General features: G+C 40.6%; 2 protein-coding genes across 3 annotated transcripts in view; one reads left to right on the top strand and one right to left on the bottom strand.

The window, feature by feature from the left end:
* LOC119140918 (nuclear cap-binding protein subunit 1-like) overlaps window positions 1-23,535 on the bottom strand; it is a 63,870-nt gene that overhangs the window by 19,605 nt on the left and 20,730 nt on the right. The window lies entirely within an intron of this gene.
* On the top strand, window positions 726-19,146 carry LOC119140838 (nuclear cap-binding protein subunit 1-like). 2 transcript variants are annotated; one of them, XR_005101744.1, is made up of 9 exons: window positions 726-847; window positions 3,905-3,968; window positions 8,638-8,748; window positions 10,030-10,094; window positions 10,846-10,908; window positions 15,702-15,776; window positions 16,817-16,920; window positions 17,676-18,590; window positions 19,056-19,137. XR_005101744.1 is itself a non-coding variant. In XM_037372473.1 (8 exons), exons 1-8 carry the CDS (start codon window positions 759-761, stop codon window positions 17,810-17,812), a joined length of 708 nt encoding a protein of 235 aa, XP_037228370.1. In that variant the 5' UTR covers window positions 726-758; the 3' UTR covers window positions 17,813-19,146. The 2 variants fall into 2 exon arrangements, 1 of the variants encoding a protein (XP_037228370.1); XM_037372473.1 differs by having other exon boundaries at window positions 17,676-19,146.

Genomic DNA, 23,535 nt, shown 5'->3' with positions numbered 1-23,535 from the left:
GTGGTGTGGTTTAGCCTGGAGAAAAGGAGGCTCAGGGAAGACCTTATCGCTCTCTACAACTACCTGAAAGGAGGTTGTAGCGAGGTGAGTGTTGGTCTCTTCCCCCAGGTAACAAGCGATAGGATGAGAGGAAACAGCCTCAAGTTGTGCCGGGGAGGTTTAGAATGGATATTAGGAAAAATTTCTTCACCAAAAGGGTTGTCAAGCATTGGAACAGGCTGCCCAGGGAAGTGGTGGAGTCACCGTCCCTGGAGGTATTTAAAAGATGTGTAGATGTGGTGCTTAGGGACATGGTTTAGTGGTAGACGTGGCAGTGCTAGATTTATGGTTGGACTCAATGACCTTAAAGGTCTTTTCCAACCTAAATGATTCTATGATTCTCTTTAACTATTGTGCGTCAAATTAACATAATATAAACAGCACCAAAGCTGTTTCATTGTAAATATGGGTGCAGTTGAAATCATAGCTGGGTATTTTTGTTTATAAGTTTTTTTAAATGGTTCATGTACAAATCTTGTATAAAAATCCAAAATCTTTTCTTATGATAATGCTTTTTTTTGTTAACTTTGTACTGGAGTTTAAAAGCCTATCTTTTAGCTGTTGATTCTACAACTTGCTCATGTTAAATCTCCATGAGTGTCTAATTCAATCTGTCAAGATTTATTTTTTTATGTGTGCGTGCATGCACTTTTTAATAAATTCTTTTTCTCTGTAGTGATCTTTCATCCATCTTGATTCCATTTTAATAGGGCCCTGTCATGCCTGGCAGTCATTCTGTTGAAAGATTTGTAATAGAAGAAAACCTCCACTGCATCATCAAATCACACTGGAAAGAGAGAAAGACTTGGTAAGGTGCTGCTTATTGTTCTGGATTCCCAGCACTGTTTATATACAGTCATGGCTTCCCCTAACATCAGGGACCTTCGGAGCCCAACAACATTTAAGTAAAAGTTTGGAATTCAGAATTTCCCAAAGTGTGCAGTGAACTGTGGTTGATGCTGTTGTTTGGAATAATGTGAGGCTGCAGTATCCTGATCATGGTTTGTTCATGTAATTCAGTAGGGGTGGGGCACCCTGATGATTCCATCCTGGATTATCCAGGATTTCTCTACAGAGCATGCAGTGCTGTAGGGACTCTCAATGTGTTTGTGCCATGCTTTCCAGCACAAGCATGAGTGTTGAACTGGCTCTGTCTGGAAGGTTCCTGTTGCTCCTGCTTCTTCTTCATCCCATTCTTTTTTCCTCTTTTTGTAATTATATGGAAGAGATAATTGAGCTAGATCTGCATGGGAGCCAGTACATTGTCAACAAAGTTTATTATTTAAAGTTCTAATGGTTTGTAGGAAATGATGTTGCAACAATGTAGCAAATCTCAATGAGAGACCTTATGAAGAGGGAAGATGGTTTAATTTTAAAATAAAACTGAAGTAAAGCTCATTCACACTTGCCCTCTCAGGCATCAAAACATGAGTGAGTCCCAAGCAGTCTGTCCAGCAGTCAGGCACAGAGATGCCTGTATCTGGGTTATCTGTTCAAGATTACTTGAATTGACAAGGACAAGGGATTCTCATCAGCTACTGAGTCTTCCTTGTGTCTCCTGGGTTCTTCATTTGGCAGCTGTGTGCTGGTTTGGGGCCTTTTTGTATGCTTAAGGTGTTGACAAGTGGTTGCAATCTTTTGTCTTTCCATCCTGTGTCAGACACCTCTGAGAGTCAGTAGCATTTACTCACTGTTTCTGTTCTGTATCTCCTTATCTGGGCATCTTATGGCTCCTACCCCCTTCTGTCTTCCCACCATTATCTCTTAATGGCTTGAATCTTAGTCTGGATGTGGACTATCATTTTTTTTGGCTGCCCTTCCTTCCCTAAATTGGGTATCCTGATAAACTGCTGGTAGAGGTGTGCTAGGATCTTGATGATTTGTAAATCTAGGTGGCATTAACATATGCTCTAATAGCCTGTCAGAGAGCCACAAAGGTAGGGTGCCCTGCAAGGAAAGGGATGCTGAGGGTGACCCCAGCACAGGCAGGGCAGTGACCTTGCTGACAGGGTGCAGTCCCTCAGGACCCAATCAAGAGCAGAGTGGGTCCATGATGATAACCAGGGTCAAGCACAGTCCAGTGATCACCAGGCAATTCTGTAGTGATGAGGCAGGGCTGAGGTCAAGTCAGTGGGTCAGAATCAGGGAGGTAAAATCTCAGGTGTAGGCATAGCTGCAACACAACTGCAGTGTAGCTCATGCAGGACCAGGTGCAAGAACCTCAGCTTAAAAGCAGCTCCCAAGGAAAAAGGGTTGGGGGGAAACCTCTGCTGAGCATTCTTCAAAGTCATTATTTTAAAGTCATTTAATGGGTCTGGCTGGGATGGAGTTAATTTTCTTAATAGCAGTCCATATGGTGCTGTGCTTTGGATTTGTGACCAAAACAGTGTTGATAACACACTGATATTTTAACTATTGCTGAGCAGTGCTTGCACAGTGTCAAGGTGGCCTTTGTTACTCAATACCCCCTCAGCAAGTAGGCTGGAGGTAGGCAAGAGGCTGTGAGAGGACACATCCAGGACAGCTGACCCCAACTGACCAAAGGGATAGCCTGTACCATATGATGTTGTGCTCAGCAATAAAAGTTTGGGAAAAGGAGGAGGAAGGGGGAGACGTTCATGGTTATGGTGGTTTTTTTCCCAAGCAGCCATTACATATGCTAAGACCCTGCTTTCCAGGAAGTGGCTGGACATCCTTCTGCCAATAGGAAGTTGTGAATTAAATCCTGATTTTGCTTTGTTTGTGTGTGCTGTCATTATCTTGATCCATGAGTCTTCCCATCTTCCTTTGGTTTTCTCCCCATCTTGTGGGAGAGGGGAGTGAACAAGCAGCTGGGGCTAGTGTGTGGTTTGTGTGGTGTTGACTGTTAGCGAAGGCTAACCCATCACAGTCTAGCAGCAAAAGCTTGTGTGTGTGTGTACACTCAGGGCCTTCCTTTTCTCTCTTCTTTCTGGTGCTTTCACATCCAGACATTCCTATTAATTTTCCATTGAGGCCATTCTTAACACTTGTCTTGCAATTCTTTTTGCTGCCAGGCAACAGTCCAGATTTCTTAATTTCTGCTGAAATAATATCTGATATGGGTAATTTGGAACCCATATAATTTACCACAGATATTTAGCTCTCTTGTGCTCCCAAGTAAGAGCCAACAAACTTGATATACTGTGCAAAAATTAGGTAGGAATAGTGGTTTTGGCATGGATATGTGTTGTAGGTTTTTTGTTACAGCTTTTTGACTCAGCAGAGACTAGAAATCCAGCACTGTTGAAGTTAATGGAGGGGACTTCTTTATTCCCCAAAGAAAGTAAGTCTAGAGGGAGGTTATAAGAAGTGCTAGAGAGCTAAAATTTGAAAAAGCACAATTTTTTTTGCTTTTTATAAATAATGGGTGATTCTGTATCTTTTAATCAATTCATTTGTGACACTAATATGTCTTCTGTAGCCCATTAGTTTGGTGGGTTGAGAATGACTGGAAAGCAAATCTATTGTTTGGATATTTATATTTTTTACTTTTCCTGATATACCAATGTCTTTTGTCCTTTAGTGGACAGATGACAGTGTCACAGGTCACTGTGAGGGTTTATGTAAAACTGTGTTTTGTTTAGCAGTCTGTGTTCAAACATCGCTTGGGTATGGAGATGAAATGTGTCTCTCCGAACCATGGTTCAGATACTGCTGTTAATATCTTGTGCCAGGTGTTTTGTATGTGTTCTATGGATAAATAGACTATTTCAGTCTTTGAGGTCTGCTTAGTTTGCCTGTTTCATAAGGGTAAAATCTTGCAAAGAATTAAATATTTCATGTCTATTTAGTATATACATAATTTTTGCTGTGTTTCAGTTTAAATGCATCTGTTAATTTGCAGTGCTGCACAGCTGTTGAGCTATCCAGGAAATAATAAGATACCCTTGAACTACCACATAGTAGAGGTATGTGTTTTACAGATAACCTCTTTATTTCCAAAGTAACAAACCCCAATTAACTCCATGATGAATCTATTAAATTACGGTATGATTTAGGAGTCTGCAGTCTTATCCTGTTGACTTAAAGTGCAATGGCTTTGAACAGGTTAGATAATAACAATAAATTCAACTATTATTTCTATTGTTATTAATTTATTTATGTGATGTTTAGGAGCCTTGTTTGGGAATCAGGATCTTATGGTGCAACAGCATTCCAATTTGTGGTATTTCTCAAGCTGTTCTTGAACGTTTCTCTGTGTTTATCACTCTGATGTGCTAGACTGTCTTGGAGATGACTGCACTTAAAAGATCTTGCAAGTCCGTTTTTTTAGCGATATTCTAAGTTACTTGGATGAATTGCATACCGATTCACCTGAAAGGCTGTGAAATAGTAGTATGTTTTCTTCTTCAAATTGGAGGATTTTAAATAACCATAAATATATATTGGAATAGGAATGTAGTTTTCCTCTTGCTGCCTCCTTTCAGTGGACTGCTAACAAGATGCAGAGCTGCATAAAACCTGCTTCAAAAACTCCTGTCTAAAGTTAAAAGATAAAACATGATTGCAGTAATAATAGCAAATTGTCATGTAAAAAACTTAAAAAGAGGTAGTAAGAAATGAAATTCAGAGCTAATTGCAAGAACTCATAAGATTGTGGAATGCTTACTTTAATCAAGATGGAATTAACGATTCAACTTTGCACTGAAATCCCAAATATTCTGAATGCCCTGAAATTTTGTTTTGGTCAGCTTGAGACACTTTCCGTACTCCAAGTTCAGTCAAAAGAAATCTTAGTTAGTGAAGTTTTTCTGCTGTTAACATCTAAGTGCTTTCAGGGACCTTAAAACCTCAGGTGTTTGTATAACTGTTTTACAGAATATTAATTTATGCTCAATTACACATTACTTCTAAAAACAGTTATTGCAGATCATGATTAAACAAACTACTTAAAGGCCTTGAAAAATTGATTCAGAAACTCATCAAATCTGAAAATAACCAAAGTTTGTATAGATGAAATTTTTAGAATCATAGAATGGTTTGGGTTGGAAGGGACCTTAAAGATCATCTAGTCCAACCCCCCTGCAATGGACAGGCACATCTTTTACTTGATCAGGTTGCTCAAAGCCCCATCCAGCCTGGCCTTGAACACTTCCGGGGATGGGGCATCCACAACTTCTCTGGGCAACCTGTGCCAGTGCCTCACCACCCTTGTTGTAAAGAATTTCTTCCTTATGTCCAGTATAAACCTACCCTCTTTCATTTAAGCCCCCTTTATCTATTGAAAGGCCAAAAAAAGTCTCCCTGGAGCCTTCTCTTCTCCAGGCTGAACAACGCCAACTCTCTCAGCCTGTTTTTATAGGAGAGGTGCTCCAGCCCTCTGATCATTTTTGTGACCCTCCTCTGGACCCACCCTAACAGGTCCATGTCTTTCCTGTGCTGAGGGCTCCAGAGCTGAATGCAGTACTCCAGGTGGGGTCTCACCAGAGCACAGTAGTGGGGCAGAATCACCTCCCTCGACCTGATGGCCAAGCTTGTTTTTATGTAGCCCAGGATACAATTGGCTTTCTGGGCTGCAAGCACACATTGCTGGTTCATGTCCAGCTTTTCATCCACCAGTATACCCAAGTCCTTCTCTGCAGGGCTGCTCTCAATCTCTTCATCCCCCAGTCTGTACTGATATTGGGGACTGCCCCGACCCAGGTGCAGGACCTTCCACTTGGCCTTGTGGAACCTCATGAGGTTTGCACAGGCCCACTTCTCAAGGCTGGACTGGAAAGTTGTTACTCAGCCATGCTGGTCTCCTTGCCTAATTTCTTATGCATGGAAATAGAGAGCTCCTCTGCTCTAAGAAAAATGTCCTTAAAGACCTACAATCTCTCTTCAGCTCCTTTATCCTTGAGGGCAGTTTCCCAGAGGGTCCCATCCACTAATTCCTTAAACACCTGAAAGCTTGCTCTCCTAAAGTTCAAGGTCCTGACTCAACTCTTTGCCTAGTCCATATCCCTCAAGATCGTGAATTCCACCAGGGCATGTGCACTGCAGCCCAGGCTGCCACCAGTCTTGATCTCTTCAATTAGCTCATATGTTTTGGTGAGTAACAGGTCTAGTAATGCTTCTCCTCTGGTTGGGCTGTCTATCATCTGGATTAAGAAATTATCTTCAATGCACTCCAATAGTCTCCTGGACTGCGTACAGCTTGCTGCGCTGCTTTTCCAGCAGCTGTCAGCGTGGTGGAAGTCCCCCAGCAGGATCAGAGCCTGTGAGTGTGATGATGCTTCTAGTTGAAGTAAGAACGCTTCATCAACATCTTCCCCTTGATCAGATGGCCTGTAGTAAACACCAACTATGAGGTTTCCTTTGTTGGCTTGACCTCTAACTTTCACCCATAGGCTTTCAACCTGTTCATTGCTGTCTTTCAAAGACAGCTCTGTGCAATCAATCTTTTTTTTTTTTGCACAGACTGCAAGCCTGTGTAAGGACTCCACTCCTCCTTCCTTGCCTGTCCCTTTACTGAGAAGAAATTGAAAGCTGATATACAAACTGTTTGAGCATAACTGCTAATTTCCTTGGTTTCCCTCCCAAGCATTTGAATTTATTTTGGAATATTAATCTTATTTCTTGTCTACAAATGTTTTCAACAGAGCTGCAGTCTTTTAAACTTTAGTGTGAATTCTGTAGCCTTGTATTCTGTTTGCTTAATGCAGTTTCCTTGTAAGGCCTGTCAAGTTGATAATACATTGCCTTCAACTACAGTCTAATAAACATCTCTAAGAAATTTCCCTTGGTTGGCAGATGGACACAGAGCAATAGATATAATTTAGCCTAACTAATATTTTCTATATATTAAGCCAATGCTTTTCTTTATTTGCAAGACAGAAGTAAATATAAACTGAAAGCACTCTATCCCTTTTCAAATAAACCCACTTCTAGTGGTGGTTGAAAGGATTAATCACCTGTGGGATCTCATGTCTTTAAATTTCATAAGCCCAAGCCCAGAATTCTCCATACTACTCTGTAGACTGTGTGAAATGCTCTGAAGCGTGGCCCCTTTTTCTTAATAGCTCCACATAGATGTATGTGTTGATTGTATTTGTGTCTGTTAAAACAATACAAGAACTTAGAACTTAACTTAGAACTTAAGCTATACAGAGTCTGGGTATGTCATCAGTACCTTGATCTTCCAGATAGCCAGGTGATTTCTTCCTCCTCCCATCAATATCCCATGATATGCCAGTTTGAAAGTTGTATCTGAGCATTTGATAATAAACATTTGAGAATTTAAAAAACATGGTCCTATGTAAAGTCTCAAGTTGATCAGTCCTTATCAAGTCTCAAGTTGATCAGTCCTTATCTATTTTTTTTCTGTTTTGTATCCTGAGGATAGGAACAGTTTTTTGCCTAACAGACATGCAAATACCCTTATATAACTTTTTAGGTGGGAGTAAAGTAAATGCAGTGCTATAAGAAAGGTACAGATGTCACTTTCATGCAACTGTGTTTTCATGTTAAATGCTTATCTTTCATTTAATGCTTTCCTAGGTCAAGAACAGATTAATTCAGCTAGCGTGCTCGCTTCCTTCCTTCCTCAGATTCTGCTATAATAATCCTTTAGCTCGCTCTATAACTTAGTGCATATTTCTACACGGTTTGTTGTATTTAACTAGACATAAAAATTGTTTCATAATGCTAGTCTTATGCATGGTATTAATCTAAAATGATAGGGATAATTAAGGAGGGTTATGTTAGTATTGTTACCGAAATCTCGGAATGAAGAACTTATCGACACCAATGTGATGTAGATAAGCAGACACTTCTTTATTGACGGCCGGGTGCGTGAGCGAGTCCTCTCACAATCAACGCACACCAAGTCTCAAAATCATACACCATATATAGAACTTATTCATACATATTCATTAAGTATTCATGCATAATCATAATATTTCCCGTAAATCATTAATATACTCTCCTCCCATATCCGATTCTGCACAGTAGAGCTTAGAAAGGTCTAGAAATGGGTCTGGGGTACGATTTAGGTAGGTGGTATATGAGTCGGTGGTCGCGATCTCCCCCTGCCGGAATTACCTTTTACTAAAGTTCACGGTTTCTTGGCAGGTAACTACAAGCTGTTCCAGTCGACTCTCCCCAGTTCCCATTAATCCTATATACTGACATTTCAATACACCTTCTACATACAGAAGACTGGTCAAATACAAAGAAACCTTTCAAACCCTAAGTTATTACCTAAGTTTTAACAATGATTCTAGCCCATTCTTCTGGCCTTGGTACGGGATGTACAGAGGATCTCATAGCAGCTTTTACTGTGCAACTATAAGTTTCATTAAAATATATTTCTTATCCTTCTATATTTCTATTCTATAAAATAATTTTATAAAATCAAATAATCAATCAAATAAAGTCAATCAATCTTAACTTATTAGCAAATCTGTAACAGTATGGTGAAGAATTTGCACTATCTTTTGAAGGTACTCTCTTATTCCCAGAACATGAGTTTGACAGAATAAAATGGGCCTCGGTTTGGTAGGTAATTGCTGAATGTTTGCATTGCTTTTCTCAAGTTCAAGACTGCAGGCTGAGTCTGACTGTGCTCTGATTCTGTGTTTTCCTCCCATGTAGGTAATATTTGCAGAATTGTTTCAGCTTCCTTCTCCACCACATATTGAGGTTATGTACACAGCACTCCTCATTGAACTGTGCAAACTCCAGCCTGGCTCTTTACCACAAGTTGTATCCTTTTCATGCTGCTAAAGAGCCTTTTTAAAACAGAGTATTTTTTTCTTTTGTTCTGTACAGGATAGAATAGCAATAAAAGTCAGCAGTAATAAATTTTCCTTCTTTCCGTGTTTAGCTGTATGAAACTACCAATAACACTGTTCACATGAAAGAATAACACAGCTTAACAGTCATAAGTAAAACTTGCATTCACATCTAAACCTGTTCTTTAGCTTGCAGACCAGGCAAACTGAGAGGCCGTGTTCTGATTCTTCCTCAGATCTTTTTGAAGAGCCATCTTGTAGCCAAAGGATGGAATAAATAACTTGCATGTTTCTGAGCCCTGTTCTTACATCAGGGAAGTTTATGGCATCATTGTAGTCACATTAAAACCGGGAAAAGTAAATGAAATTATTAATTTCTTAAATCTTTTGTTTTAACAGCAGTATGAGTGCTTCTAGTCCATTTCACTGCAAAGTGCAGTAGTTAAATTAACTTGTTTGAATTTGCACTCAAATGGACTAGGAATATTAATAAAGTCAATAATAATCTCTCAGGTCAGAGAGTAGCTAATGGTGAGGAAAGAAGTATCAGCTCTTATCTAATTCTGAGTGTTGCATTGGCCCTTTTTCATTGTAATTTTAGATTGTGGCTAATTGAGCTACAGTCACTGAGAATGGAGGACTAACAGACATGCCTACTGGTAATTCCATTCCCAAAGTTTTATTCTACTGCTTGAAATCACCCATTGTTTGTAACCACATAGCCTAAACTCTCACTGAGACTATCCCTAAAATTGTGGGGACCTGCTTGCAGTAAGTATCAATAGGGGTACAGCAACAAAGGATCAGGGTTGGCCGGCCATGGTCTTTGGGTCAGGCCACTGTGGACATACTTTCTTGAACTGTTAATGATGAGCAAAGATGGTCCATTGATTAGGCAGCAACAGGAGCATGTGAAATGTGGTCCATAATGAGATTGATGTCCATTCGTATCATTAGTGTGCAGTTTTTGTTGTCTCATGGTGGGGATTCTGGCTTCCAGTAAAAGCAGCTAATGGTCTTGCTGTAATAAATGGAAGAAACCCAGACTTGGTTTAGAGAATAGATGTTACTTATTGGAGAAAACTGCATGCTTTATTATTTTATTTATTCCTGTGGCCTTTTCAAAATGGGGTAAGTCGTGATATAGAGACAGGAAGCTGTCAGTAGAGAGTTGATGAAATCATCTCTGAAAAATGGAGAGTAACTTATGATTTCAGATGCTTCTCTGTTAACTTTAATAAGAAACTTTCAGCTTGCACAAGCCACAGAAATGCTTTACATGCGCTTGGATACAATGAATACTACGTGTATAGACAGGTAAGTATATATTTTGGGGGCAACAGAATATGTTTCTCATTTTTCTTGTGCATTGGATATCGATGCATTTTTTAAAAGGATCATCTGAAATCCTTGATAAACAGTTTGATTCTGTACAAAATGTTTTTGGGGCTCTAGACTTGAGCCATCTGAAGAGAAGGTAAGGGATGAACTGACCACTTGCCTTTCTTCCCCCAGAAACTCTTTCCTTCAAGTCACTAGTCTGATTAGCTATACAGTGCAGCTAAGACAACTCTTCCACATCCATACCCCCTTCTGTTCTGTACTACTTTCTCCTCCCTGTTGGCCTGAGGAAGGAAAGGGTTGGAAGTGGGTTTATGGGAAGGTTGGCTAGCTGGAAAAGAGCAGTGGTGTTTCTGTGATTTGAGTGGTCTGCATTATGTAGAACTAAAATTACTGTGCAAAAATGTGAAAGCCTGTAGACTTGCACTAAGTTTTTTCACTGCTTATTAAAATGTCATTGGTCTCGTATATGTACAAGAACAAGAGAGACTGCACATTCATCCATAAAGTCTGGCTTTTGACTCTCAGTTCAATCTTTTTGTATGAGTCAACATCGATGTATATTTAATGCATTGATGACTACAGATTGGAGACTTTGGGCTTATCTTTGAGATTTTCTTATAGATGTATTCTACTTGTGAACTAGGAGGTTTGTGGGGAGGTTTTTTTGTTTGCTGTTTTTCTTTGCAGTTCTGGTATTTAATAGAGCTTTCTTCTTTTAAAAAAGGTTTATTAACTGGTTTTCCCACCACTTGAGTAACTTTCAGTTCCGTTGGAGCTGGGAAGATTGGTAAGTCAGTCTGTCTCCCATCATAAGTTAAACCTTCAAACTTAGCCAGCAAATGTCACAACATAGTGGTTCTGTTAACTGCTTTCCACTAATGCTTTTGACCCCTCCCCCCCCACCTGTTTACTACCATTCCTTGGTAGACAAGGTTGGTAACCTGTAGTCATTATAAAAACAATCACAGTTTTCTGTAATGAATCCAAGAAGTACTGTGTTCTGTAAATAGTGGAAACCTGATTTGCCTGTATATTTTTGTCCTTATCACTTCAGTCAGTTGTTTGCAAGCTTTTCAGAAGGGTTCTCCTACTTATTAGTAATTTGCCTTGACTCTCCTTCCATTTGGTTCTCTTTATTCATATGTGTAACTTCACTGTCTGAGTGCCATCCTAACATGACAACCCCCACCCTCCCCCTGAATCTTGATCTTTTGGCTTCTAGCAGGAGTTCCCTGCACCCCCTCAGTGCCTAACCATAGCTTTCCCAAAGCCTTGTATTCCAGGTACCATGCCTTCTGCTTACTCCCATTCTGTTCTGCTCCCACATAAAAAAAAGATTACTTGGGGGCTTAGTCCCTCCTACAGTATAACTTCTGCAGCCTGTTACCATACCTGCATCCCATAGCCAATGTACCTAGGTGTCCCTGGGAAGAGGAGTACAGCCCTGTATGTGATGCATTACTTCAGATTTACTTACATCCCCTGTGTTGTGCCAATTGGGAGTTGTACGTTTGCTTCTTATCAAGTTTGTTCATGTTGATTGACCAAGTGGGAGCCTCCAAATAGCTGTTTTTTCATTGCCTGCATTCCCCTTGTTGGGAACACTGATGTGGATAACTCTCTACCAAGCTACCAGTTTTCACAAAACTTTTAAGAATGTAGCTGTCTTTGAGACTTCTCTTTCTCTGAAATGTATTTAATATTAGCTAAGAACCCAAAAATTGTTTGGAGGGAGGAACATAGTGAAATCATACAAGCTTTGTTTCCTCGGGAAAACAGTCTAACCGACAGAGCAAATGCTGCTTTAATTTTTCAGAGAAGCCATTCAAAAAATTACCTTATGAAGAAGGGATTCTTAAGATTGCTAATGGCCAATAAGGAAGTAGGGATAGACTGGCTCCTTATCTTCAAATTGTGTGCACTGTAAAACGTGAAAGTCTAAAACAGTCTGCTGACTAGGGAGTAATCTGCTGGTTAGCTGCTGTGGGTGACACCTGTTTAGCTGGTAAGCCGAAATGCAGCTCCCAGAGTACAGAAAATAGAAGCAGTCAGCACACCATGGAGCTCCAGACAGTGTGGGGCTGTACAGCAATGGTGGTGATGTGCCACAGGGCTCTGTCCCCAGCGCTGGTTGGAAACAACACCCCTGATAAATTAAAAGCCTTGTTCCAGATAGAGCTTTAGAGGAAGAATGTTGCTGTCGAGGTCTGGGGCTGCAGGAATTGCCTGAAGCAGGAGGCAGTGGTGGTTTTGCTTGTGGGAGGTGTGCTCTGGTCAAAGAGCAGAATTGCCAGGTAAAGGAGCTGTGTAAGGAGGTGAGCAGGCTGTTGTAGCATTAGGGAAGGCGAATGGATCAACAGAGTCTGCGTAGAGACCTTGCAAAGACCAGAGACTGAGCCACATAATGCAAGGAGGAAGGGACAGCAAGACGCTACACTTAAACCAGTGGTGGATGAGAGATAGCCAAGATGGGGGAGGCCAGAGACTTGTAACTTCTGGAGCAGAAGACTCCTCTGTCCTTAGATCTGAACAGTCCTGTAATATCTAATGCAGGGGAACAGGCTCTCTCTGTAAGGGAGGCTTCAGAGCCAGCTGGGTATGAATTGTGCATTAGCAACAGGAGGCAGCAGTGGTTAGAGATCCCTTTCTGCAGGGGATGGAGGCACCCATCTGCTGACCAGACATGCTGTCATGGAAGGTTTGTTTCTTGCTAAAGGCCCATATCCAGGATGGTTATGGAGAGACTGTTAAGACTTGTCTGGCCTTTGGACTATTACCTCTTGCCACTCATCCATGTGGGCACCAATAATACTGCCAGGGGAGACCTGGAATATATCAAGTATAACTACAGAGCTCTAGGGACAAAGGTGAAGGACATGGGTGGTGTCTCAAACCTACATGAGGAGTGGATGCATTTTGTGAGTTAGCAGCTGGCTGCATGGCTGGTGTTCGAGGCAGCACTTTGGGTTTTATGACTGTGGGTCCCTCTAAGGAATAAGGATTGCTAGGGAGAGCCAGGATCCATCTGACAAGGTGAGGCAAGAGCATCTTTGCCAACAGGCTTGCCAACCTGGTGAAAATGGCTTTCAACTAGGTATGTTGGGTGATGGAGTTCATACCATGAAGTGATATGAGGGAATGGAAAATGGGGTGGAAAGAACATGGGGTGGGGTGATGAAAGCGAGAAAGCACTTGGAAGGATAAAGCGGGACAAAAGGGCCCCCCCCTTCAAGTGTCTGTGGACAAATGCACACAGCCTGGGAAACAAAGAAAGTGCTAGAGCTCTGTGTGCAGATGAACCACTGATAAGTAGCTGAGCTGTGATGAGAGAGCTCATTTAACTACAATTCTGTAATGGATGGATTCAGACTCTTCAGAAAAGGCAGGCAGGGAAGAAGATGAGGGGAGTTGCCCTCTATGTGAAGGACCAGATTGAATACCTCTTCTATAGAATAGGCAACAGGCTGATTGAGAGCTTGTTGGTCAAAATAGGAAGAGAGGCCAGTGAGGGTGACATCATGGTAGAATTTACAAATTACCTGATTAGGATTAGAAAGCAGTCAGTCATCTTTAAACAACTGGAGGAATCCTCTGGATCACAGACCCTGTTTTTTATGGAGGACTTAAACCTCCCTGAGGTTCCCTGCTGAAAGGGCAATACGGAAGGATGCAAGTCTGCAAAGGAGGAATTTAGAAACATTGCCTGGGTTGGCAGGGATGGTATTAGGAAAGCCAAAACTCAACTTGAATTGAGATTTGCAAAGAACATAAAGGGCAATGAGAGCTCCTGCTGCTACATTATCATTAAAAGAATAAACAAGGAAAACGAAGGCCTGCAGCTGAATGGGGCAGGTGATTTAGTGACAGCAGAGGTAGCTAAGGTACTCAATGCCTTTTTTTGCCTCAGTCTTTACAAACATGGTCTCTCAAGTCTCTGTGCTTAGAGATAGTGTTCAAGGAGAAGAATTACCAGTAGTGGAAGAGGATCAAATTGGCAATCTCTTGAGAAATCTTAATCTATAAAAATTAATGGGACCAGATGGGGTGCACCTGAGGGTGCTGGGAGAGCTGGCCAATTTCATTGTGAAGCTGCTCTCTATTGTCTTTGCTTTGAAAGGCTGTGTAGATCAGGAGAAATCCTTGATAACTGGAAAAAGGTAAATGTTGCACCCATTTTCAAAAAAAGGTCAACAGAACAATTTGTGGAACTATAAGCCTGTCAGTCTCACTTTGGTCCCTGGGAAAATCATGGAGTGAGTCCTCTTGGAATGCATTTCGGAGCACAAGGGATAAGGTGGTGACTGGGAACAGTCAGTATGGGTTTACCAAAGGTAAATCATGCCTGACCAACCTCATTGCCTTGTATAATGAAAGGACTAAATTTGTGGGTGAGGGGAGAGCAGTAAATATCATACACCTTGACTTTAGAAAAGCTTTTTACGTGGTCTCCTACAGAATCCTTGTATCCAAATTGGTTTGTTATGATCTAGATGGATGAAAGCCTGTCTGGTTTGTCATGCTCAGAGGGTAGTGGTTAATGGTTTGTATTCTACCTGGACCTTGGTTACAAGTGGAGTACTACAGAGGTCAGTCCTGAGACCTGTCCTGTTTAAGATCTTTATTGATGACCCAGAGGAGACAGAATGCACCCTCATCAAGCTTGTAGACAATGTTACATTTGGGGGTGCAGTTGATATGCTTGAGGACAGGGCTGTCATTCAGAGGGATCTATTCAAGTTGGAGAAATGAGCTGAGAGGAACCTCCCAAAATTCTACAAAGACAAATGCAGAGTCCTGTACTTGGAATGAACTAACTCCTGCAATGGGGCAGGTGGGGGACTGACTGACTGGGGAGCAGCTCTGCTGAAAAGGACTTGGGGATTTGCTGGACAATAGGCTAAACAAAACCCAGTATCTTGCCAGTGACAAAGGCTAAACAGTATCCTGGGCAGTGTCAACAGGAGTGTATCCAGTAGATTGAGGGAAGTGATTATTCCCCTTTACTTGGCACTTGTTAGACCTCATCTAGAGCACTGTGTCCAGTTTCTCCCCCCAATGCAAGACAGACATTGAGAAACTGGTGGTAGTTAATCAGAAGGCCACCAAGTTGGTCAGGGGGCTGCAGCACATGCTCTGTGAGCAGAGGCTGAGGGAACTGAGAGGATGGGGCTAGTCTCCATGCTGAGGTGTATGACAGGAGGACAAGAGATAGTAGCCATAAATTCAAACATGGGAGGTTCCATCTGGATATAAAGCAAAATATTTAATTGTGAGGATAAACACTAAACCAGGGGCCCAGAGAGGTTGTGGCATCTCCATCCTTGGAAGCTTTCAGAACTGATTGGACAAAACCCTGAGTGATCCGATTTCATTGTTGACTATGCTTTGAGCAGGAAGTTGGAGTATGTAGCCTCCTGAGATTCTTTCCAACCTAAATGATTTTATGAATTGTGATTATCCAGTGAATGTTCCCTACCTGTAGTATCAGACCAAAACAGATTAGAACACAAATACATTTGTTAGAAATTGTTTGGGGGTTTGGGTTGGGGTTTTTTGTTGTTTTTGGTTTTTATTTGATAGGTCAGACTGTCTTACTCAGGACCTTGAGAAGCCCAAATCCAAATTTGTGAGAGAGGTTTTGGAAAAATGCATGAGGTAAGTAAGACTTCTGAACATCTTGCTTTTGTAGTCAAATTGTAGTTTGGCCATTGCTTCCAGGTAATGATGCATTCTTTTTAAAGTGGCTCTCGTCTTAAGCATACATATTTTCTCAGTTAACTTTTTTAGCTAAAGTTTGTTCTGTTGTCTTGCTCAGTTTTGTTCTAGTGTATCTGTTGTAGAGCACTGCTTTTCCTAGTGGACTAGGGGACAAATAGGTGGAGCAAGTGGAGGTGACATTATTAAGAAGGCTTTACTTTTTCTGCTTGGGGATAGGTAAAAAGAGCTGATAATAGGGCAGGCAGGCAGGGAAGGGAAAAAGAGTTCAGGTAACTTACTGAAAAACTGTGGCTATTCACAGAAATAAGAGGGGTTATATGTCTAATTTAAGATAAATAAGTATCTTCATTGTTCTGAGTATCTCCAATTCTCATGGACCTTAAAAAGAAGCTGCAAAAGCACAACAGCTGTCAGGATTGGGCTCGTGATTGTGGAAATGGGGGTATAGGAGAGTGCAAGAGCAAAATGTTCAAAGAACCTATGTAATTCAGTATTTTACATGGAAAAAGCTTACCTGTTGTTTTGCAAGAGTTTAATGTACAAAGTGTGAAATTGTGCTGCAAAACTATTTCATTTTGTTTGTGTCTCCTTTTGATTTTACTGCAAGTTTAGTAGAGGAATTCAGTGTTTGTAAAGTAAGAAAGATGGAAGATAAAACAAAGCCATTTGGTTTAATCTTCACACACACACACACACACACACTTTTAATACCAGTATTTTACCAATTGTCCCTGTAGCATCTTAGACTTGTGTGAGGATGAAATTCTAGTATTTAAGCATCTACTAGAAAGTTTTGATTAAGTTATCTCTTGCTATCTTTCAGGAACTACCATTGTATTGAGTAAACGTTTTGATTTTTTTTTTTTTTGCACAGTCCAAATTAAAAAATAGGAAAAATACTTTAAATCAGTGAGTTGAGTCAACCCTGATGATGATATGCTATTATAATTCTACTGCTGTGAAACTTACTTTTGTAGGCTTTCCTATCATCAGCGAATAATAGACATTGTTCCTCCAAGCTTTTCTGTTCTCAGTCCTGCAAACCCAGTGTGTGTTTACAAATATGGAGATGAAAGCAATAGTAAGTATTTAAGTTACCAAAACTTCAATTCCAAGCAAATTGTTTCAAAGCAAGGGAATATCCTAGTGTCAAATTACTCTAACTTCATGAAGGAGAACTCAGCTGAAATAAATATGCTTGGTTTTGATCTAGTGCTGTCTGGATCTTTCTAATCTAAACCTTTTTTTAAAAAAATAATCTAGATGTATGAAGTTAAATCATGCTGAGGTGACTGCAGTCTAGGTGTGACAGTTTGCTTTGGTTTTCCAGGAGTCTAAAAAAAGAAAATTTCATTTATTTCCATCATTCAGGTAGAATTCTGTGTAGAAATTAATGTAACAAGATAATATGGACTAGTTTTTGAATGAATAGGGCACTTAACAAAAGATTTTACTAAACAAATCTGGTTTAATGACGCAAACAGAGAGGTAGCAAATCATGTGAAGGTTCTGTCATTATCACAGGCAGAGATAACTGAGAAAATGCAGGTAAATATTGTATTTTTATGAAGCTGATGGAAAATAGAATGGAGTTTTAATAAGGGGAGTTATTCCCCCCATAACTCTGAAGGTCCTAGAAAAGGACCTTAATTTGTGAAAAATAGGAAACCCATTGATTAATTTTATGGAATGGTCATGTGGACAGTGGTATTGGGAGCAGCAAGTTTTGGGAATAGCTGGGAAGTATACATGCTTCTCTGAGAAGCATGCTGATTAAAAATATTCATTCCATCCTAGACTTGAAAAAGTTTATATGAACTTTCTCTTTTCATTTAGGGTCTCTTCCTGGGTATACTGTAGCACTCTGTTTAACGATTGCAATTAAAAATAAGGCCAGTAATGATGAAATCTTCAACATTTTAAAAGATGTGCCTAATCCAAATAAGGATGATGACGATGGTAAGGACATCTGATATTAGGCATTGCAAGGTTGTCATTAGTTTTGCATCTAAACCATTTTGCTGTCCTGTAGTTATGGTTTCTGCTGCTAATTTAACTGTATGCTTTTCTTTCTCATAGTTGGTTTCAGTTTAACAATAAATGGAGGTAACATAGAATTTGTCAGTATTTCTTCTGCTCTTGTCATGTACAGAGATCTGTTCTAGTTAATAGAAGTAGCTTGGCCCTTGATGTGGGTTCTGCTAATTATCCACAGAGGTGGCATGAAGGATATTTAACATTTTTCTTTGCCTTCAGCATTAGAGCTCATTTCATGGTGTCAGCTTTGTCCTGAAGATCAAGTGTCTTTGCCCTACTTGCCTCCTGTTGATACAGCCTCATAGCAGTTAAAGCTAGCACCCTGGCTATCTTAGCTTTCCCTAGATCTAAATGAAACTGTATTCTCACAGTAGGACTTTGCTCAACTTCTTTCCAGATTTGCTGTTGGTCCAGCCTCACGTAATGCTCAATTTCCAAAGCCAATGTGCTCTTGGGGTCTGAAAGGAGTGTGAGCTACCCGTTTAAGGAGTGATCTTGAAAACATAGGGACAGTTTGGGTAATACTGCAATACTTGTAAGTGTTGTTATGTTATGCAACCACAAAGCAGCAGCAAGCCTTTTTTTGCTTGAGAGCCAGTATTGTTTTCCTTGATTTACTATAAAGACCACATAGTAATTGATGTTCTGTTTTTTACCCATTGTTGCCAGCAGGTCTACAGCAGCGTCCAGGGGATTCAGAACCATTCACCTCAGGTGTCCCGTATACCCCTTCCCCCCAACCATTACAAATATCCAACCTCTGTATTATAATCATCTGCAGCTTCCTCTCTTCTCATCCATTCCCCCTTTCCCATGCTCTTGTCTCCTTGCATGCCTGCCTTGTCTCCAACCCAGTGCAGACTTCTGCAGCATCTTCAGCTGTTGTTCCCTGCTTCTCTCTATCAGTGCTCTTAGATGCCACTAGCATAGCTGTGTCTTTGCTGCTATTTCTTGTTAACCTGGAACCATTTCTACATGTTTTCTCCATGACAGATGAAAGTCTCAAGATCTGCACCTTCTAGAAGATATTTACAAACTCCCTGTTCAGCTGTGCAATATCCAGTTGCTGAATTTTTTTTGCTTTAATTTATTTTAAAAAATTTACAAAAATTATCATTAAAGTATTTGGAGCAACTTAAAACCTCTACTTGAAGTACTTGTTTTAACTTTAACTTACAGATGAAGGATTCACCTTCAATCCTTTGAAAATAGAAGTTTTTGTGCAGACTCTGCTCCATCTAGCTGCGAAGTCTTTCAGCCACTCCTTCAGTGCTCTGGCTAAGTAAGTGTGGTATGTGCATTATTTTGGGGCTTACAGAACCATTTCATTCTGACTGTGAGGTGCCTGGTAACTCATCTGCAGGCTTCAGTAACATTTTAGATGCTGCATAATGTGATGTGATGGTGTGTTTTGGGCAGAAGCAGTAACACTACTAAAAGAAAGGTAATGTGAAAACTAGGTTACATAGCTGAATGGAGTTATTAACAAGAGCATATACATCTTAAGCATGTTGATTGCCTTAGGGTGAGGGTTTTTTTCTGCTTTAAGTATCTTGCAAGTATAAAGGTACATATCAATTTGAGATTTTCATGTTGTCACATCTGGCCATATCAGCATTCTTTACCTGAGCATGACTCTGAGTACAGCCTTGAATGTCTGATTCTACCAGTAGCCCTGTAGGGGTTCTAAAATAGAGACTGTTTGGTACTCATAGAATCATTTAGGTTGGAAAAGACCTTTAAGGTCATTGAGTCCAACCATAAATCTAGCACTGCCACGTCTACCACTAAACCATGTCCCTAAGCACCACATCTACACATCTTTTAAATACCTCCAGGGACGGTGACTCCACCACTTCCCTGGGCAGCCTGTTCCAATGCTTGACAACCCTTTTGGTGAAGAAATTTTTCCTAATATCCATTCTAAACCTCCCCGGCACAACTTGAGGCTGTTTCCTCTCATCCTATCGCTTGTTACCTGGGGGAAGAGACCAACACTCACCTCGCTACAACCTCCTTTCAGGTAGTTGTAGAGAGCGATAAGGTCTTCCCTGAGCCTCCTTTTCTCCAGGCTAAACCACACCACTTCCCTCAGCCGCTCCTCATAAGACTTGTGCTCCAGACCCTTCACCAGCTTTGTTGCCCTTCTTTGGACACACTCCAGCACCTCAATGTCTTGTAGCGAAGGGCCCAAAACCGAACACAGTATTTGAGGTGCAGCCTCACCAGTGCTGAGTACAGGGGGCTGATCACTTCCCTAGTCCTGCTGGCCACTCTATTTCTGATGCAAGCCAGGATGCTGCTGGCCTTCTTGGCCACCTGGGCACACTGCTGGCTCATGTTCAGCCAGCTGTTGACCAGCACCCCCCCAGGTCCTTTTCCACCAGGCAGCTTTCCAGCCACTCTTCCCCAAGCCTGTAGCGTTGTGTGCAGTTGTTGTGACCCAAGTGCAGGACCCGGCACTTCTCCTTGTTGAACCTCATACAATTGGCCTTGGCCCATCAATCCAGCCTGTCCAGATCCCTCTGCAGAGCCTTCCTGCGCTCAAGCAGATCAACAGTCTCCCCTCGTAATGGTGTCATCTGCAAACTTCCTGAGGGTGCACTCAATCCCCTTATCCAGATCACTGATAAAGATATTAAACAGGACTGGCCCCAACACTGAGCCCTGGGGAACACCACTTGTGATCAGCCACCAGCTGGATTTGACTCCATTCACAACCACTCTTTGGGCTTGGCCATCCAGTCAGAACAAGGACTAGTGATTTTGAGGCTTGTCCCAGCTGCTTATAGAATATTTCCTCTGCCTCTTCATCCCGGTTGGGTGTTGTATAACAGATTCCCACCATGACATCTGCCTTGTTGGCCTTCCCCCTGATTCTCACTCATAAACACTCAACCCTATTGTCACCATCATTAAGCTCAGTCACTGCACAGAAGCATTTAGGTCGTTCCTGGAGCTTTATGTTGGCATAAAGTGCAAGAGGAAATGTACATCTATGCAGTAGAGAATGTTATAAATGTCTGTAATTGAAATAAAAACCCCCAAATCATTGTATCTTTCTTAAATGTAAACGTTACTCCTGAAATCATGCTGAAATAAATCCCCTTGTACCCTTCATTGTAGCCTACAAAAATGTCTTTCAACCCAGCTCTCACCTTGCTTTTGTTGCTAACAAAAGGTATTACGCTATGAGTTAGTTGCCTGCACAAGCATACTGCTGTTGGCTTGTGCTGTTGTGTTTAAATCAGTCAATAACATGCAGGTTAGTAATTTGTTTTTTAAAAAACAAAACGTGGGGAGGTCATTTGTGTGGCAGTTCATCAACTCGTTAAGTGTGTAGATATTTCTGTATGTGACTTCTAATTATGAAAACTTAATCTACCTAAAATAAAAAGAGAGTTAATAGGAAGTCTTAAGTAATCTTTCTAACAAGTCTGGTGTGTTATGATTCTTCGTGCATACTATTGCAAAGTCTTGAGAAACACCCACAGTGTAATGAAAAATATCCTAGCTAGTGTCTGGATTAGCTACTTGCAAATTTATTACATCCTCTTAATGATAGTTTTATAGATAAGCACATCAAGCAGCAGAGTTCTCTCCTGCATTTAAAAGCAAGAAAACTGTAGCCTAGCTTTGAGGAGTAAGTTTGCCCTGAGGCAGGGTTATATTGCTTTTAGGAGATGTTTTGTCTCTGCAACATTTTAAACTCAGGACAGTTCCATTTGTCAGGGCGTAGCCTTTCCAGAATTGTTGCAGATTGGCCAAAAGAAAATGTTGGGACCATCTAAACCCCTTACTACATGATTCTGCTTCATTGCCCTGATCCTAACCCCTCTATTCACTACCTATATTTCTTTAAAGGTTTCACGAAGTCTTCAAAGTACTTGCTGAAAGTGATGAGGGGAAACTCCATGTCCTGAGAGTTGTATATGAGGTTTGGAAGAATCATCCGCAAGTAAGAGCATCAATGGCAGATATTTGTTGAAGTTGCCTCTCACAGAAAGTCATGTTAAAATATAAAGCATTACAATTTCCTTTGTTTACTTAAAAATACTGTCTATTTGTATTTAATGAATTGAAGTTGTGTTTACTACTGTTAAGTGCCTTAAACTGGACATCAAATTTATTCTCTATCAGTGAGATTTTCATGTTAAAAGTTCAGCGTAGAAGACTTTCAGCCTTGTGCTATGGTCTGGTTTACGAGAGAGTAACTTAAAAAACAAACCAAAACAAACCCAAGCCAACCCAACCCTGTTTTTCTTCAAGATTTCAATACTAGAACAGTGTTCTTGTGCTTTTTGATTTTTAAGATGTAGATCTAGTAACACAGAAGTAGGCTGAAGAGAGAACCTGATTAGTAGGGTAAAAAGATAGAACCTGGTTATTTAGCACTTGTGTGGTTTTTCACTAGCAATCACGAGCCACAAAGACCAGGTTGGAATCAGTGTTATGTACAGGCAGAGCAAGGAAATCTGCTCTGAACCAATGTTCAGAACAGATTTGTCTGTGACACTACCATGCTTAAAATTAATTCCTGAGTCTGATGAAATAATGTGCTGAAAGAACTATGAAAAATACCTCAGTTTAGAACATGCAGTTTCTTCACAGCAGTTGTTGTTTCCCCGTGTTGATGTTGTTTTATAAATGGAGAACAGTAAGAAACTTGTATTCATTTTTTCTCTATTAGTTATTTGGATACTTTTCCCTGGTGTGTTTGTAATATATGATATTATGTCTGGAAGTGATTGCTGCCTCACTTGCATGAGCCAGACTTGCAAAAATAATCTCATTGAGTGCTGGAGAATCCTTGCATCTACTACTGGGCCTAAGGCCCATTTTCTAGGGTTACTAAAAGATTGCTTTTAATATTCTTAAAAGTCAGGTCCTGAAAGAGAGGTAAGATATTGTAAAATAGCTTCTTAAATAAAATGCTCAAAAAAAGCAGAGATTAAATATATATATAAGTTCCTATCTGAAATATCAACCTTTAAATTATGGATGGTCACAGCCTCAACTATTTTCTGGGGGCACAAAGGCTTTGATGTCATAAAGGGAAACTTTAACATGAAGATCGAATACTTTCACGAATTCCTATGTCTGTGTTACATGAAGGCTCAAACTGAATTATCTAGATGATGTCAGGAAGAATTTCTTAAGACAAATGCATATAGGAAGTAGTCTTGGAAATTGAGAAACGAGTCATGAGTTCTCTGTTTCATTCCATTAATTTAGTTTTCTACCTTAAATTGAGCTTTGTTACAATTTCTTATTATATTTGAGAATGGATGATTATGAGAATAAACACGTTGCAGGTTGAGTTTCTTGGGTATTGTGGTATGGAGTACATGAATAATTAAGATGGGCCCTTTCTTCTGAATGTCACAAAGCTGTTCTAATCAAAAGATTTTGTAGCTACCTGCTTGATTTTCCCACAAACCTCATCCAAGGTAGGGTCCTGTAGTAAATACTTATATACGGTGCTGGTTTCATTCTAAAATGAAGAGTTCCTGCAGGAAAGAGCACATGGTTGTGGTTGGGGACTGTCAAAGTCCAAGGAGAGTAGGCTAGCAGTTGCTGTTACCTTATGGTTATGTAACAGGAACATGTCTTCTGGTTGGATACTCCAATGTTGACTATTGGGACTTGCTTCTCTGAT

Source organism: Falco rusticolus, chromosome W, assembly GCF_015220075.1.
Source record: "Falco rusticolus isolate bFalRus1 chromosome W, bFalRus1.pri, whole genome shotgun sequence".
Classification (NCBI taxonomy): Eukaryota; Metazoa; Chordata; class Aves; order Falconiformes; family Falconidae; genus Falco; species Falco rusticolus.
The sequence above is the reverse complement of the archived record's forward strand: the minus strand, read 5'-3'. Positions and strand labels throughout refer to the sequence as shown.